This window comes from Diabrotica virgifera, chromosome 10 (genome assembly GCF_917563875.1).
Source record: "Diabrotica virgifera virgifera chromosome 10, PGI_DIABVI_V3a".
Classification (NCBI taxonomy): Eukaryota; Metazoa; Arthropoda; class Insecta; order Coleoptera; family Chrysomelidae; genus Diabrotica; species Diabrotica virgifera.
The window spans coordinates 10,293,967-10,312,271 of NC_065452.1; the positions used below are offsets into that span (position 1 = coordinate 10,293,967).

Consider the following 18,305-nt stretch of genomic DNA (forward strand, 5'->3'; position numbering starts at 1 on the left):
TTTATATTCTCTGCCTCTCGCCGTTATTCCATAACAACAGAGCTTTTTTTGTTTTCAACCTACCTTTCATTGTCCATTCACCGTTGGCTGTGTGTGAGACATCGTATAATGTTTAAAGCCAAATTGCAATTTTTGTAATCGCTTTACCTTTGAATATTTGTAACAGTGTGTATTGTTTGGGTATATTTTTGTGTAATCTGTTCTTTATCTATAAATTGTATTTAGGTATATCTACTTGCCGTCCGCTCGCCGTTATATGATACGAACAGAGCTTCTGTGTGTAAGCTCATTTTCAATGTCCATTCATCCTTGGTGTGAAAAAACTGAATCTGTTTTCAAACAATGAGTCTCAACAACTCAAATCTATTTTTCGTAGAGTTTACTAGGTTTATTATTTTTATCTATATTTGGATGTTATATGCAGAACTTATTACATAGTTCCTAAGGTTGTATTATTTAATTTGCAATTTATTTAAATTTTGCAATAGATTGTTTTGTTTTATTTTATTATCTTTTATTTTGTAATAATATTGACGATTTATGTAATTTCAGTAAACTGTATTTATTATTGTTTTTTTTTTGACTCTTTGTAAGCTTTGTCCATAAAATGTAAAATTTTCTGTGACAACAAAGCATATTCCCATTCTATTCTATACAAGCGCTTTTGCTTCTTTTGTTGAACGTTTTTTAGCACCATTCCATATCAGTCGTGGAAAAGGGTCACGCGACAAACTTTGATATGGGGCTAGCTACGCCACTGGGTGTTTCAGAAAATGGTACCATTACCATCCGTCTTCAAGATACAGCATACATGTGCTTTGTATGACATCTTAAATTTATTACAAGCTGAACAAATAGACACATCAGATAATAAGGATAATTAATGAAATTAACAAGAACAACAATACCAGAGTTATAATGTCAGCAGGAGAAACAATGCATAGAACTAAAAGGAGGAATCCGCCAAGGAGACTCGCTCAGCCCATTGGTATTAGATATGGTGATGAATCAAATAATCCACGAAGTAAGAAAACGACATGGATACCACATGGGAGGATTGCTGATAACGAGGATGACCTACAAAGGCTGCTTTACCTCACCCAATGCTAACATATGCGGAGACAAGGACCGATACAATAAAGACGAAACAACAAATCAACAATGAAATGAAAGTATTAAGATCAATAGAGACAGATTAAGAGACAGACAAAGCAACAGAAGTATATGCGAACAATGCAAAATTCAAAATATTAACAGGTGGATAAAAACAAGAAAAAAAAACTGGAACGAAGATGTAAACTGAATGGGACCAGACAGATTAGCGAACATCTGTAAAAACAACAAGCCGTATAGCAGAAGACCCATTGGAAGGCTGCCGAAAAGGTGGAAAGACAATGTACCGGGTGTCCCAATAAGAATGGCTCTCAGCCATATCTCAGGAACCGTTTATAGTACAGCTTTGAGAAAAAAATATTTATAACAAAAGTTGCCTCGGGAAAAACCTGGAAATTATTTTCATATTTGTAGGTCTACCGCTAGAGGGCGTGATTGAATATCAAAAATTAAAAATCAAAATTTTACAAAATTTACCTATTGAAAGGGTACTGGAAATCCAATCATCGATTTCACAAGTTTAAGTCTACCTTTGCAAATAAGAGGTGCGGGTGAGTGGGAACCTTCTTATGAAAAAATGGCTGTAAGTCCGGTTCCGCTAAATCGAATTTTGCATACTTGGTCTTGTTGAAAACAGCTCTTTTTCGTCAATGTAAGTGTCTTATTTTCGAAATAGCCTAATAAGTAATATGCAAGCTAGGAGGCGTTATTTATTTATTTTCAGAAATCTAGTTTTATTTGGAAAATATTAAATACAAGTATGCATTTTTAATTCTGTATTACAAAATTAGATAATTAGCAACATAATACCGAAAACCGCATGCCGATACCTTTTTTCTATCTCGAGATATCTTAAGAAATGTGTAAATTTTAAACATATTTGTTACTGTCACCGGTAAACGAGGTTAAGGAAAAGTAGTGTGCTATGGGAAAAACAAATAAACATTTTCCAGATGTAAACGTATATAATTAATTAAAACAACAATAAGACAAACATTAGTATAAAATATAACAAGTATATAAAAGCAGCTACTTATTAGTGACGACCTAAATGTTCAAATTGTTGCCCATCATTTTCGATACAAGCATTTACTCTTTCAAGAGTAGATTGAACAGCAGTCTCAATTTCTGCTTTCGCAATGCTTTGAATGGCGTTTCGTATTCTCTAGATTCTAGATCATGTTTTCTCGCTTAGTGGGCCTAGCGGCAAAAACAAGGTCTTTAATCCGTCCCCATAAATAAAAGTCTAAAACAGTTAAATCTGTTGCTATTCAATCTACTTTTGAGAGAGTAAATGCTTGCATCGAAAATGATGGGCAACAATTTGAACATTTAGGCAGTCACTAAGACTAAGTAAGTAGTTGCTTTTATTTCTTTGTTATATTTTATAGTGTTGTTTGTCTTATTGTTGTTTTAATTAATTATATACGTTTACATCTGGAAAATGTTTATTTGTTTTTTTTCCATAGCACACTACTTTTCCTTAACCTCGTTTACCGGTGACAGTAACAGGTATATTTAAAATTTACACATTTCGTGAGATATCTCGAGATAGAAAAAAGGTATCGGCATGCGGTTTTCGGTATTATGTTGCTAATTTGGTCTTATTTTGTAATACAGGATTAAAAATGCATACTTGTATTTAATGTTTTCCAAAGAAAACTAGATTTCTGAAAATAAATAAATAACGCCTCCTAGCTTGCATACTACTTATTAGGCTATTTCGAAAATAAGACTCTTACATTGACGAAAAAGAGCTGTTTTCAACAAGACCAAGTATGCAAAATTCGATGTAGCAGAACCGGACTTACAGCAATTTTTTCATAAGAAGGTTCCCACTCACCCCCACCCCTTATTTGCAAGGGTAGACTTAAACTTGTGAAATCAAATATGCGCAGAATTTTATGAAGAATACGATGAGTGGATTTCCAGTGCCCTTTCATTAGTTAAATTTTGTAAAATTTTGATTTTTTAATTTTTGATATTCAATTACGCCCTCTAGCGGTGGACCTACAATTATGAAAATAATTTCCAGGCTTTTCGCGAGGCAACTTTTGTTATAAATATTTTTTTCTCAAAGCTGTACTATAAACGGTTCCTGAGATATGGCCGAGAGCCATTCTTATTGGGACACCCGGTATAGTCAACAACAACTGAAACATAATTAGAGGCAGACAAGCAGGAGTAATCTTAGTTGCACGAAGAAGAAAAAAGAAGACAATTATTTTTCAGTTTTTTACCTATCCTAGAGTCGGTGTTACCTTTTTCTGAAACACCCTGTATATCCTATTTTCAGTTATTATAGATTCATTAATTTTAGTTCTAATATATTTTTTTCCTATTTTGTTCAATAATATATTGAACTATTATTTATCAATATTGTACTATTATTTTCAGATATTAAACCTTCTCTTAAATGGTGCTATAGAAATTGGTAATATTGTGGAAGCTCAAATCCAATTCATGCTTAAGGATCTTAAAGGTATCATACTACCTAATTCGCAAAAGAGGAAACGTGAGGAGCCTGGAACCTCAACATCAAAGGGAATTATTAATAATAGGTTCACTAATGAACAGGTAGTAATAACGGCCTCATCTAAAGTAAAAGCATCTTGTGAATTGCAGCTACCTTCTATGGTTCCCTTAACTTCCAAATCGTCTAGTCAAGTATTTTTCCTGCGAGTGCTAAGAGTCATCGTTCAAATCAGGAACTCTATTAAGGAAAATTTAAAATCAGGTATACTCCATCTAATTTAATTACCGTTGCACGTCATCCGCGTCATAGCCCCAGACGTCACATGATACCAACAAGAAATATTTAGGCGGTAGGTGTGTTCTTTTTTAGAATCACTTTGCCGAGTACACTGGCGTTACAGCCACTAAGCATATTTTATTATATACGCGTAGAAATAATATTTAAAGATTTTCTGTTAATGTTAACTTAAAGAAATACACACTAATATGTTTCATTTAATTTGTATAAATGGATTATAAAGCGTTTTTATGAAGCACATTTGTTCGGAATACACTGTAACTATAATCGAACGAAGGTGATATTTTGGCATAAATTGGTAACGTTTATTTGACAGTTGCGGTGATGACACTTCATATTTGTTTATATCCTTTACTATAAGTATTTGTTTCATTATATTTACTGTTTTTATTATGTACTTTAACGTAAAATTATAACTTAATTATTGTTTTTTATTTCTAAAGATTTTATTTATTTACATTGAATATTAATTTGTTTTGCGGTATAATCCACTTCCGCAAAAATTGTGTGATGTATTTGATTTAAAATTAATTCAAAATTTTTTTGTAATTGGGCAACAATGTTAACTTAGATCTCTAACGTAAATAATGACGTGCAACGGTAAGTAAATTAGACGGATTGTATATTGCATATTTTATAGATAACTAAATCATTAATTAAATTATATTTTATAATTAGGACAATTTTCAGCTGAGACCGCTACATACGAACTACCAGCACTTAGTGAGCAATTAAATAGTTTAACGAGTTTTTGGGAAACTTTAAGTCAGTGTCTTTCTGAATTAGAGCATGCTCCAGATCATCATGCTGTTCTTGTTTTACAGGTAAGTGAATTTCATAAACTGATCTTAATAATAGTCCATTCACTCACAATAAAATATTGCAAAGCCTCCAAATTTTAAAAAACAGCTTGGATTCACATGAAATTTGGAATACATAGCTAACATCAAAGATAAAAAAATATGAAAAAAAAATTTTTAAGGAACGCTTTTCTTCAGTTATGAGTGACTAAAATTTAAGATATAAAAAAATCAACTAAATAGCAAAAAATAAAAAAAACAAACTCGAAGGATTATTCGAAAAAAACGTTAGTTAAAAAAATGAAAAAATCTAACACATTCGTTAAACAAGAGCGTGGGGCGCTATCCTCAAACCGTTTATTCGTTGAAGACGCGCCCCACGCTTTTCTTTAACGAATGTGTTAGATTTTTTCATTTTTTTAACCAACGTTTTTTTCGAATAATCCTTCGAGTTTGTTTCTTTTTTATTTTTTGCTATTTAGTTGATTTTTTTATATGTTAAATTTTAGTCACTCGTAACTGAAGAAAAGCGTTTCTTAAAAATTTTTTCTTCATATTTTTTTATTTTTTACTTTTTAGTCTTACACTTTTCAAACAATAAACGATATGGTCATGTTTAAAAAAAGGATGTAAGTATATGACAGATACATTTTTTGCATTTATTTCAACTTTTGATACATACATTGTATATTTTCTGTAATTTCTTCATACATTTCTTAAATCAAAATCATTATTTACACCTATTACAGTTTTCGCAGTCTATCCATCTCTTCTAATGCTTTACTATTGCACGGTGTAGACCCTGTTAATTTCTCGCAATGCAGTTCTTCGATGCGCAAGCCGTCTAAAGGTACGTATCCATGCAAGGGTAACCCTCGTTCGGTGTAGCAGCTCCACATAGTGGATTGGTCGGTAATCGCCGCTCGGCTCGGAGCTCACCTTCTTCGATTCGACCGGTTTGCGGATTATATGTAGGTGAGCGCATGCTGTATCCATTTGAGCAGTTACACCGAGTGGGGTTCACCATTGTATGAATACGTACCTTAATGATCGCAATCGGCTCAATGCAACGTAAGCTTTGCAGGCTTTTAAGCCTGTCCTTACGCAAACATTTTCGGGCCCAAGTTTTATGGACAGTCGAAGCCCACGGCAATACTAAGGGCAGCATTCGTCTCTCTGCAATGCCATAACTTTTTTCGCTGAAAACTGGATAAAAATCAGACAGAAACTGGATAAATTTGAAACTTTATTGTTTATGTATGAAGCATAACGTAAACAATTAACGTAAAAAGTGAAATTATGTATAGTTCATATAATTAGCTATAATCCGTAAAAGTTTCAAGTTGCTACATTTTAAAAAACAAGACAATTTAAGCATTTTTCATTAAAATCTTTTTTTTTTATTTAAACAATTCATAAACACAAAAAAAAATTTGATTGACTATTCGTGTATTGTTCCCACGAATGCATATGTCTGCAAAATTTCATTCATTTGCATTGAAGAAAAGGCAGTCAAATTAACGTCTAAAGATTTGACGCAAACGATTGAACTAAATAAAAACGTTTAAAAACAAGTGATATTGTGTGTGCTATTGCACTGGGGGGTGAAAAAATGTATGTTCAAAATAAGTCCGGATTTGGATAAACTAATTCTAAGCAACTCTTTCTCTATAGAGTTTTTCCACTAGGTCAATACTTTTTGAATTATCTGCGGGTGAATATGTTCATTTTTCCAACCAAAAAAAAAAACATTTTTAGACGGTTTCTCGCAAATACCTCAAATAGTAAATATTTTATTGCAAAAAACATTCTTGGCAAAAATATAGCTTATGAAAAAGTAAAAAAAAATAGTGTATTTATGAAGTCAAAAAAACGAAGCACTGTTTGAGGAAAACTCATTACAACTTTTGTAAAGTGTTTAAAAAAAGATTTATTTTTGTTTTTGAAAAAGTTTCTAGCGTCAAAAGTAAGCAAGTTACGCTCAGAGTAAAGTTAGTCCCTTTTTTTGGTAAAAAATCGTGAAAATCACCCCCTAATTAGCATTCCAAATGAAATTAATCTTTATCGTTTAAGTTTCTTTACTCGTGTATGTACTGTTTATACGATCTGTAAGTTTCATCGGTTCAAAGTGCTTATTTTTGAAAGGGCTGTAGTTGATAGCGCTTGAACGAGTCACTATTCATGAGTGTATATTAACTAATTTTTGTCTTACAGAAGAACAAAAATCCGAAATATTCAGAAAAGCAAAACCTACATTTTTTTTACTCTTTGAGATTTCTGGTATCACTAATAATTTTTAAATTATTTTGCAAAAAGAATTTTTTTCAAAAATCACTTTGAACCTATGAAACTTATATATCATATATAAATAATACATAAGCAAAGCAACTTATGAAGCGGTAATGATTAATTTCATTTGAGATTCTTATTAGGGGGTGGGGTGATTTTCTCGATATTTTTCTACCAAAAAAAGGACCAACTTTATTTTGAACGTAACTTGCTTACCTTTGATGCTAGAAACTTAAAAAAAAAAAACAAAATAAAGCTTTTTTATTTGGTTATTTCACGTTGAAATATTCGATTTGGAATTTGATGAGTATGAGCCTATTTTTCATTAGTTACAACTCTGCCTCTACTGGGTCTAGAGACCTCATAAATACACCATTTTTTTCACTTTTTCATAAGCTATATTTTTGCTAGGAATGTTTTTCGATAAAATAATTACTTTTTGAGTTAATTGCCAGAAACCGTCTAAAAACGTGTTTTTTTTTTGTTGAAAAATGATCATATTTCACTCACAAATAACTCGAAAAGTATTGACTTAGAGAAAAAACGCTATAGAACAAAAATTGCTTAGAACTAGTCAGTTTATCCACTTCGGGACTTCTTTTGAACGTACATTTTTTAACCCCCGAAAAGGGGTGAAACTAATCCCCATGGCAAAGCATACATCGGTACAATATCACTTTTTTTCTATAACATGTTAGCTATGTGTATGCCAAATTTGATGTCAATCCAAGCGGTTCTTTAAAATTTGCAGCAAAAATCGTGAGTAAATTGACGATAATGCAAAATTAAAAATATACTATTGGAAACAAACATTTTATTTCAGCCTGCTGTTGAAGCATTTTTCTTAGTCCATTCTCCACAACAAGGCCCTATTAAATCGGAAGAGAAAGATACCGCCAAAGAGACTGAAATGGAAGAACACAGTGGAGAATCAACCGAATCACAAGGTAGTGTTCCATCCACTTCAGATGCTGCTGCACAAGCTACAGTTACTCCTGCTGAAGAAGAACAGCAGCCTTCGAGACCTGCTAGTGAAATAAATCTCTTGGATTGGGATAAATATTCCGAAACATCAGGAAAAGCTAGCATTACTCCCGAACAACAACAGTTCCTTACATTTGCAGATAAACATCGCACAGTTCTTAACCAGATTCTAAGACAAAGTACTGCTCACTTGGCTGATGGTCCTTTTGCGGTTCTGGTTGATCACACCAGAATTTTAGATTTTGATATTAAAAGGCGTTACTTCAGAACCGAGCTCGAAAGACTGGATCATGGAACACGAAGGGAAGAAACTGCTGTCCATGTTAAGAGGGGAAATATCTTTGAAGATTCGTTCCGAGAATTGTTCAGAAAGAACCCTGAAGATTGGAAGAACAGGTTCTACATCGTTTTTGAAGGTAAGATTACTTATTTGAATACAATCCTTCCACCGGGTTTTCAACATCTCTTTTTTCTTCTTATTCTTTTTGTTAATATTTAATTTTCGTAGTCTCGTGTTTTGGCATACTTTGGATGTCTTGACATATGTACTTTTGATATGTCTTGAACCATCTCGGTCTTGATTTTATGATCTCTACGATGTTCGGTTCTCCATACATCTTCTCTAGTTCTATATTTGATAATTTTATCCACATTCCATTCCATAGCTTTCGTCCAATTATTTTCCTGACTACTTTTCTTTTCCACACTAGTAGCATAACTTGGTCGGATTTGTTCATCATTCATGTTTCACTGGCAAATAATGCTATAGGTCTATCACTGTCTTATATTCTTATCTTTTCCTTTCTAGATATGTTTTTACTTCTTAATAACCCGTTTATAGCAAAATTACAACGATTACCAGCCACAATCCTCTTTGATTTCTTTCTTCATATTTGATCTTCTGGCGAATCTCACTCCTAGGTATTAGAATCTTTCTACTTGTAATTTATACAGGGTGTTTCATTGGGAAACGGAAATATTTTAATAATGAATAGAGATCACCGAGGCCGTTCTAGGTATACTAAATTTTTTGCCCTACCGACTTTTATATCCGAGTTACAGGGTGTTTTATCGATTTTGCTCATTTCTTTCCTAAGCCATAACTTTAGAACCACCCTGTATATTTTTTTAATATTTGGTACACATATGTCTCATTCAAAACCCAAACGGCCGACATACTAATCACAAGAAAAATCCAGGTCCGGATTAACAAAAAATTATAAAGTAATTGTGACCTTAAAACAACACCCTGTATATTGAAATTTTAAAAATCTGTTTGCATATTTGAAAAGAGCACAAAAAACTAAGTCTAATGGTTCGCTTAGATTTTTCGGCCAGACAATTTTTTGACTTTAATTTTGAAATTATATTGAATTTTTTAAGAACTTAACATTAAAATAAAAACAGGTATTATTAAAAATTATTAAAGTTATTGAATAAATACTCATTTTAAAATGAATCAATACTTATTTACCACATTGGAAAGACCCAATTATTAATCACAAGAAAAATCCAGGTCCGGATTAACAATAAAACATAAAGTTATTGTGACCTTGAAACAACACCCCGTATATTGTCATTTTCAAAATTTGTTTGCACATTTAAAAAGACCATAAAAATCCGAGTTTATCGGTTCACTTTGATTTTTTGTGCAAAAAATTATTAACTTTAATTTTGAAATTAAATATATTCCAATTTTTAAGAACCCTGAAATTAATAGCAGATTTTTAAAGCACTTTTAATAACAAATCATTCAAGTTAATGAATAAATACTAATTGAAAAAATAATCAGTTAACATTAACTGCGTTAGAAGGACTCGCTTACTAATCACAAGAAAAATCCAGGTCCGTATTAACAACAAAATACAAAGTAATTGTGACCTTGAAAAACACCCTGTATATTGAAATTTTGAAAATACGTTTGCACAGCTGAAGAGTACACGAAAAACTAAGTTTAATGTCCCGCTTTAATTTTTTGTGCAGATAATTTAATGACAATACTTTTGAAATTAATATCGAAATTTTTATTATGAGTTCCCACAGTTCTTAAAAATTTCGACATAATTTCAAAATTAAATTCATCAAATTGTCTGGCCAAAAAATTGAAGCGAACGATTAAACTTAGTTTTTTGTGCTCTTTTCATACCTATGTGCAAACCGATTTTGAAAATTTCAATATACAGGGTGTTGTTTCAAGGTTACATTCACTTTATATTGTTTTGTTAATCCGGACCTGGATTTTTGTTGTGATTTGTAAGTGCGTCGTTCGAATGTCGTAAATAAGTATTGATTATTTTGAAAATGGGTATTTATTTAATAACTTTAATAATTTATTGTTAAAGTTGCTTTAAAAATCTGCTTTTTAATTTCAGTGTTCTTAAAAGTATCAATATATTTAATTTCAAAATTAAAGTCATTAAGTTTCCTTCCCAAAAAATTAAAGCAAAACCGATAAACTCAGATTTTTGTGGTCTTTTCAAATGTGCAAACAAATTTTGAAAATTTCAATATACAGGGTGTTGTTTCAAGATCACAATTACTTTATGTTTTTTTGTTAATCCGGACCTGGATTTTTCTTGTGATTAATAATTGGGTCGTTCCAATATGGTAAATAAATATTGATTATTTTTAAAATGGGTATTTATACAATAGCTTTAATAATTTATAATTAAAAGTTAATAAGAGTTATTTTTAATGTCAAGAGTTCTTAAAAAATTCAATATAATTTCAAAATTAAAGTCATAAAATTATCTGGCCGAAAAATTGAAGCCAACGATTAGACTTAGTTTTTTGTGCTCTTTTCAAATATGCAAACAGATTTTCAGAATTTCAATATACAGGGTGTTGTTTTAAGGTCATAATTACTTTATAATTTTTTGTTAATCCGGACCTGGATTTTTCTTGTGATTTGTATGTCGGTCGTTTGGGTTTTGGATGAGACATGTGTGTACCAAATATCAAAAAAAATATACAGGGTGGATCTAAAGTTATATCTTGGAGAGAAATTGGCAAAATCGATAAAACACCCTGTACCTCGGTTATAAAATTCGGTAGGGCAAAAATGTAGTATACCTAGAACCGCCTCGGTGACCTCTATTCACAATTAAAGTATTTCCGTTTCCCAATGAAACACCCTGTATATATTTTTTTCTGTGATTATTGTCAGGTATTGTCCTTGTATGTATTTTCGTTCTGTTCATTCCATACATTTGGTCTTTTTTCCTTTATGCACTATATACAGGGTGAGTCATGAGGAACTGTACATACTCCTACGTCATATGGAGGCCCCTATGGGGAATAACAAATGACCATTAAAAAGTGTCTGCTCCCATTGTTTAATAATATACAGGATGAGTTGTTAATTTTTACATAAATTTGTATTCGTCATAATTTTTGAACGGTAAGATTGATGTGTCTTTTATTTTGGTCAATTGTTACACTATTACCACCCAATCAACTGATTTATTAAAACTAGAAAACAAAATCATATCCGGCTTTAAAAAATTAGTTCGTTTTGGTCTTAGAAAAAAATTCAACCTGTATACGGTTTTTGAAAATAAAAATTTTACAAATTAGACAAATAGGCAATTAAAATGGCATATTGTCCTGTTCTCTTGATTATGGCTTCTTTTACTACAATTTCAAGAAGGATACTTGTGGTATAATAACAATAACAGCAGTGGGTTCCCTTGTCGCATCCCCTCGCTGGATTCAAACTTTTCTCAGTCAGTTGGTTTTAGAGATAGCTATATATGCATTCTCTGATGAAAAACTAACGAGTTTTGAAACCAGTCAGAGTGCTTATAGCGCTCTCTAATCGAACTGAAATATAGGACTTCTGTGGCTTCGTGTTGCAACGAAATGAAAATGGCTATTCATTTTTACTTCTATTCATATTACTCCTATCTGAGCATGTAGGGTCATTTTTCGTTTGAATTTTTCCGCCCTGTACAGTTGGGATGTGAATTGCAAATCATAGAATTCCCTCATCATTTTTTGCTCCAGAATCCGCTTGGCTTGCATTTTTAGAAGCCACGGAGGTGCAACCAGAAAAATGGTACCATTAGACAAGGCGAAAACGGCTGGTTCGTTGGAAAAAATATTCCCATGGGATTTTTTTGCATAATCACATTCGTGAGACACCCCAGAATAAGGTTCAAGAAGTTGCTCACGCGAAAAGTGGTCCAATTTTTTTTAACAATTTTTTTTAATCAAATTGCAAAGATCTTTCGGACCATTCCGGACAGAAAAGGTCTCATCATTTTTCTCTAAAGTTAATCGTGTTCGAGTTATAAGCAATTTCCAATTTGAAAAACGCGAAAATGTTTAAGACTTAATAAATCGGTTAAAATTGATTATTATGAAAGTCAGAAAGTGACTAAATCAAATTTAAAGCCCCCCCCCCTCTTGATCCTGAAGAAATTTGTGTCATTAATTTATTACTAAGCTGTTATTTTTAATTATTAATAATAAGTGGTAAGATCAGCCCGATTCTCATTAGACGTGCAAGGAACCGGACCGGTAACGGCAAGGCACATGCTCGGCAAAGATTGTTTCGAAAAGAACGTCGCATGCAAAGCCCGTCGCTTGCCGGTGCCTGGCACGCATAGTGTGAATTACATCCCGTAAACTGCATAAGATTTTATGTAAAATATATCTTGCCGAACCGATGCCTTGCCCATACCGAGCACTTGCCTTGCATGCTAGTGAGAATGAGCCTTAACGCTTCTGTAAATGTGGCCGGTGCCTGGCACGCATAGTGTGAATTACATCCCGTAAACTGCATAAGATTTTATGTAAAATATATCTTGCCGAACCGATGCCTTGCCCATGCCGAGCACTTGCCTTGCATGCTAGTGAGAATGAGCCTTAACGCGGCTGTAAATGTGAGTTTTTTTTTTTTTTTTATTATCTCCCTTTATTGACAATCAGATATAAAACAAACATCTATAAGTCAATTTGTTGGTCTTACATTAAATTAAATTATTGTAAATGTGGTGACGTGGAGAGGTAAACATCCAGCGATGTTTCCTCAGTTACCTCTTAGGTCGGAGGGCCAGCTTCTTCTTAGTCTTCTATTGTGGACAGGTTGCAGTAGTGGATGAAGTAGTGGATTAGGATGGTCTTCTAGTTTGTTGTGGTGTTTTCTGTTGTTTTCTCGGATGACTTCGGTTACATATGGAATTTTTAGATCTGTGTGTAGAGTTTGGTTTGATACATACCATGGTGCATTAACTATTGCTCGAAGTATCTTGGATTGCGCTCTCTGGATAATCACAGTATTGGATTTGCTAGCACAGCCCCACAGTTCAATGCCATAAGTCCAGATTGGCTTTATCACTGCTTTATATATTAGCAATTTGTTTTCTATTGAAAGATGGGAATTTCTTCCAATGAGCCAGTAAAGTTCTTTGGTTTTTAGGTCAAGTTGCATTCTTTTCTTTGTTATATGGTGTTTCCAGTTGAGTTTATTGTCAAAGTGTAGCCCTAGATATTTGACTTGATTACTTTGTGGTATTTTTATTTGATTGATGGTTACTGGTGGGCAGGTTCCAGTCCGGAGAGTGAATGTTATATGGGATGATTTTGTTTCGTTTACCTTAAACTTCCACTTCTTCAGCCATATTTCAAGTGAGTTTAGATGCTCTTGGAGATTTTGTGTTGCTGCAATAGGATCGTCATGCTTGGCAAAAATAGCAGTGTCGTCTGCAAATGTCCCGATGGTTGTTTTATCATTTGTAGGCAAGTCATATGTATATAGTATGTACAATAATGGTCCTAGTATGCTCCCTTGTGGTACGCCAGAGTGAATAGGCTTGTATTCCGAGACTTCTTCATTAACTTTTACTTTAAACTGCCGTTCGTGTAGGTAGGCTCTCAGTAGGTTGTAGTAACTTGCTGGAAGAATTCTTTTTATTTTGCATAACAAGCCTGGATGCCAGACTTTGTCAAAAGCCTGACTGATGTCTATAAAGGCTGCTGTGCAGTACTGCTGATTTTCAAGTGACTGGTTAATGGCGTTGACTATGCGATGGCATTGTTGTATCGTTGAATGGCTTTGTCGAAATCCGAACTGATGATCTGGGATCCAATTTTGTGGATTTATTTCTGCATTTATTCTGTTTAGGATAAGTCTTTCAAGCAACTTGGAGATTGTTGGTAATAAGCTGATAGGCCTATATGATGAGACATCTAGAGGGTTTTTGCCAGGCTTTGGTATCATAATTATTTGTCCAATTTTGAGTGCTTTGGGCCAGTAGTCACATCTAAGTATTGCATTGAATATGTGCAGTAGTTTAACTATGCCCTTTTTGGGTATTTCTTTTAACATTTTTGCGGTTATCAGATCTTCGCCTGGTGCCTTCTTTGGGTTTAGGGTGGCAATTACGTCTCTAATTTCTTTTGGAGTAAATAGTTTTATTCGGTCCTGTATCTGTAGTGGTTCTTCTAATATTTGGTTCGCTTCTGGTACTTGGTCGTCATTTAGTGGAGTAAAAACTTCTGCTAAATACTCGGCAAATAGGTCAGCCTTTTCTTTATCACTTTTTGCCCATGGTCCTGGTGGTGTTGAATTTTTACGTATTGGAGGTAATGCTGTTATTGGCTTTCTCTTACTTTTTATGGGCTTCCATATAGAGTTGTCTTGTCTTGAAAGATTGGTGATATAATTCGTAAATGACTCATTTTTGACTTCTTGCAGCTTTGATTTTAATTTGTTGCTGATGCGATTGTATCTTGTTCTGCTGTCTGGTGTGTGTGTTCGTTGCCATGCAGATCTGGCCTTTCTTTTTTCAGCTACCAGTTTTTTTATTTCTAAAGGTATATTACTTATGTTTCTGTTGGGACTACTTTGTGGGGTAGCTGATTTAGCTGCATACTGTAGTATGTTTATAAATTTGTTATAGTCCTCTTCTATTTCTTCCGGTTTTTTCAGCCTCGTTGTTATTTCGATAGTATCGTGAATTATTTGTCGGTAAGTGTCCCAGTTTGTTTTATTGTTGTGCAGGTGGAGTTTTGGTTTTTTAGTGATAACTGTTGTACTTACCGTTGCTATTATTGGGCTATGGTCAGTAGTTAGGTCATAGCTTGGTGTTATATCTGTATAAGTTATACCGATACCGTTTGTTATGAAGAAGTCCAATAAATCTGGTTTTTTGTTGGGATCGGTCGGCCAGTATGTTGGTGTTCCCGTTGAGATAAATGAGTAATTCTTATTTTGTATAACATGTGCCAGTTCTCTGCCTTTTGTTGTTATAAGTCGTGACCCCCACAAGGTATGCTTGCTGTTGTAATCTCCCCCAGCAATGAATTTTGGTCCTAAAGTTTGGAAAAATTCTTCATAGTGTTCTCGTTTTAGATTATGGCGAGGAGGGCAGTACACAGCTGTTACGTTGACATTATATGGAAGTGCTTCAACGCTTACTGTCGTTGCTTGTATGTGTTCTTCTTTGTACTTCAGTAGTTCATGATGTTTAATATTTTCTTTGATGAGTATTGCTGTACCTCCGTGGGCTGTGCCGTCAGGATGCTCAGTATGATATAGTTTATATTTAGGTATGTTAAAATAAGTTCTGTTTGTGAAGTGTGTTTCACTAATTAAAAATATGTCAATTTTATTTATGTCTAGAAATATTTTCACTTCTTCTGTATGGCTTGGAAGGCCGTTGGCATTCCATTGGGCTATTCGAAGAAACTTAGCCATTTATTTCATTTTGTTCATAAGCATGGTAAGCATGTTGAGGACCATGCTATTTTGTTGGATTAGTTGGTTGAATAGATTCTTGAATTCTTCCAAAAACTTGTTTAACACAGTGGTTGTATCTTCTGTTTGGTTGCGTTTAGTTACTTCAGCATAGCTCATGCCCTGGGGCAGTGGATTGGATAGTTGTTGTGTGTTTCTTGTGTATATATCATTTGTGTAGATTGCTGATGGGTTTTGATGCTCTCCATTGTTTTTATTGCTTCCTTTGGTAAGTTTCTTATAGTGATCACATCCCTTGTAATTGGCTGGGTGGCCTCCATTGCATAACGCACATATGGCTGGCGTCTCCTTTGACTTTTTGCACGTGGTGGTATTGTGTGAGCCTCCGCATTTTACACAGACGTATGGTTTATTACAATATGATTTGGAATGTCCATATTGTTGGCATCTCATGCACTGTATTATACTGTTTTTTTGAGTTCGTGGAGGTTCTATGTGTACTACTCTGTTCTGTAGGCCTGTTATATTATAGACATCTTTGTTGTTTTGCGCGGGTTCTAAATCTACAAAGAAGAGATTAAGTGGTTCTTTGGTTTTTTGTTGTTTTACATTAACTATGTTTCTCACTTTGTGCCCTAACTGAGATAGCTCACTTTTTATGTCATCAGTATTGGTTGAGTGATGTAAGTATCTGATCACGATTCTGTAGGCTCGTTCTTCTTTTAGTTGGTACGTGTGATGGTATATATTTTTTTCCTTGAACTCCTTAACCAATTTTCGGTATATTTCTGGTGTTTCACAATTTATTTTGACAACGTTGTTTATTAAACTTTTTGTCTGGTATTCTTCTTTTTTGGCTATTTCCTCTAATTGCTTTGTCATCTCTTTGAAATCCTGTACCCCGTGTACAAATATTGGTGGAGGTTTTGGTATTTTGTTGGTTTCGACGTTTCCAATATTTTCTTCTGTTTCTTTCGACAGCGGTTGGAATCGGTTACCTGTTTCAATTTCGCTTGGATTTGGTTTGTTGTTATGTATTTTCTTTCTTTTATTGCTTCCCATGACTTGCCAAGCGTTTTTACTGTTTGTCTGATTTTCTTCTTCATCTTCGCTGGTTGATGTCATATAGTGAGTTTCTCTGTCTTCGATATTTGCACTATTTTTACTTGATGTCGGCATTTGCTGCTGAACTGGTTGAGAGCTGAACTGGTTGGTATTTACTGTCTGTATAGGAGTTGTATGATACTGTTGTTGCATAGTTGGCATATTCATGTTCATTGCATTTTCTGGTTGCTTCATCATTGTTGGCTGCCACTGTAGTTGGTTATTGGTTGCTTGTGGTATTTGTAAATTTATTGGATCACTCTGTATGTTTTGTTGTTGATAAACTGGTTGTCCATTTCTGAACCCAATAAGATTCCCCGAAGGGAACATATTGTTTTGTTTTTCTCACTTATTGCTAATGGGTTTTTTTTTATTGTTGTTGATAAGATAATTAGAATTCTTAATCACCGGTTTTTCGGAGCGCTTTAACGATGTTTACACCTCGATGGCCCAGCGACGACTGTAAATGTGAGTGCGAATGAAACATCATGGACGGCCGCCAAATACGTGCATGGCGCTCATTATTTTTACTTAAAAATAACAGCTTAATAATCAAATAATGACAAAAATTTCTTCAGGATCTTGTAGGGGGGCTTTAAACTTTGATTTAGTTACTTTCTGACTTTCATAGTAATAACTTTTAACCGAGTTATTAAGCCTTGAAAATCGCCATTTTTCGTTTTTTTTTTCAATAAAATGCTTTTACCTCGAAAACGATTAACTTTGAGAAAAATTATTAGACCTTTTTTTATCCGGAATGGTCCAAAAAACCTAAAAAAATTGTTCCGGCCAAAAATATTGACTTTTGCAATTTGATTAAAAACAAGCTGAAAATGCGAGCATTGTCATAACGAAAACTTTGTATATTTGCTTATTTTAATTCATAATATGGAAAATTTCTATTATGAAAAGTAGTTTAGAATTAATAATTATGTTTTAATGTGCAATTATATCATTCTAATTTAAATGTTATGAACTATAAAGGTAGTTTACTCTTGATCGAAATTCATATTTTTTATATACCTGGTATAAAATTAATAAAATTTTATACAAGGTGTCCCAAAAGTAGTGGAACGGTCGAATATTTCGCGAACTGAACATCGGATCGAAAAACTGAAAAATACGTGTTCAATCATTTTCAAAAATCTATCCAATGACACCAAATACCAACCTCCACTACACCCCCTGGAGGTGAGGGGTAACTTTAAAATCTCAAATGGAAACCCCTAGATTTTCTTGCAGATTTGGATTCGTTACGTAAAAGTAAGCAACTTTTATTCAAGACATTTTTTCGAACTGTGGATAGATGGCGCTATAATTGGGAAAAACGATTTATCCTGATACCATGGGTAAATTATAGGAACAGTCTAATATCTCGAGAAATACACTTCCAAATGAGAAACCAAACAAATTTTTTTAATACTTTTCGAAAACCTATCGAATAACACTAAAACATGACCCTCCAACCCACCCCCCTGGAGGTGGGGTGGGGGGTAACTTTAAAATATTAAATAGCAACCCCCACTTTTTATTACAGATT

The 18,305-nt window shown here is 33.6% G+C and overlaps 1 protein-coding gene across 3 annotated transcripts in view; it reads left to right on the forward strand.

Annotated features, from left to right (window-relative positions):
- The window catches only part of LOC114334526 (E3 ubiquitin-protein ligase HUWE1), a 192,570-nt gene that overhangs the window by 141,626 nt on the left and 32,639 nt on the right, over window positions 1-18,305 (forward strand). For 2 of the 3 annotated variants that reach the window (XM_028284586.2, XM_028284588.2), the window contains 3 exons: window positions 3,511-3,850; window positions 4,565-4,710; window positions 7,799-8,375. In XM_028284586.2, the coding sequence (XP_028140387.1) occupies window positions 3,511-3,850; window positions 4,565-4,710; window positions 7,799-8,375 (1,063 nt within the window). The remainder of the gene's footprint in view (window positions 1-3,510; window positions 3,851-4,564; window positions 4,711-7,798; window positions 8,376-18,305) is intronic. The other variant, XM_028284587.2, reaches the window with a different exon arrangement.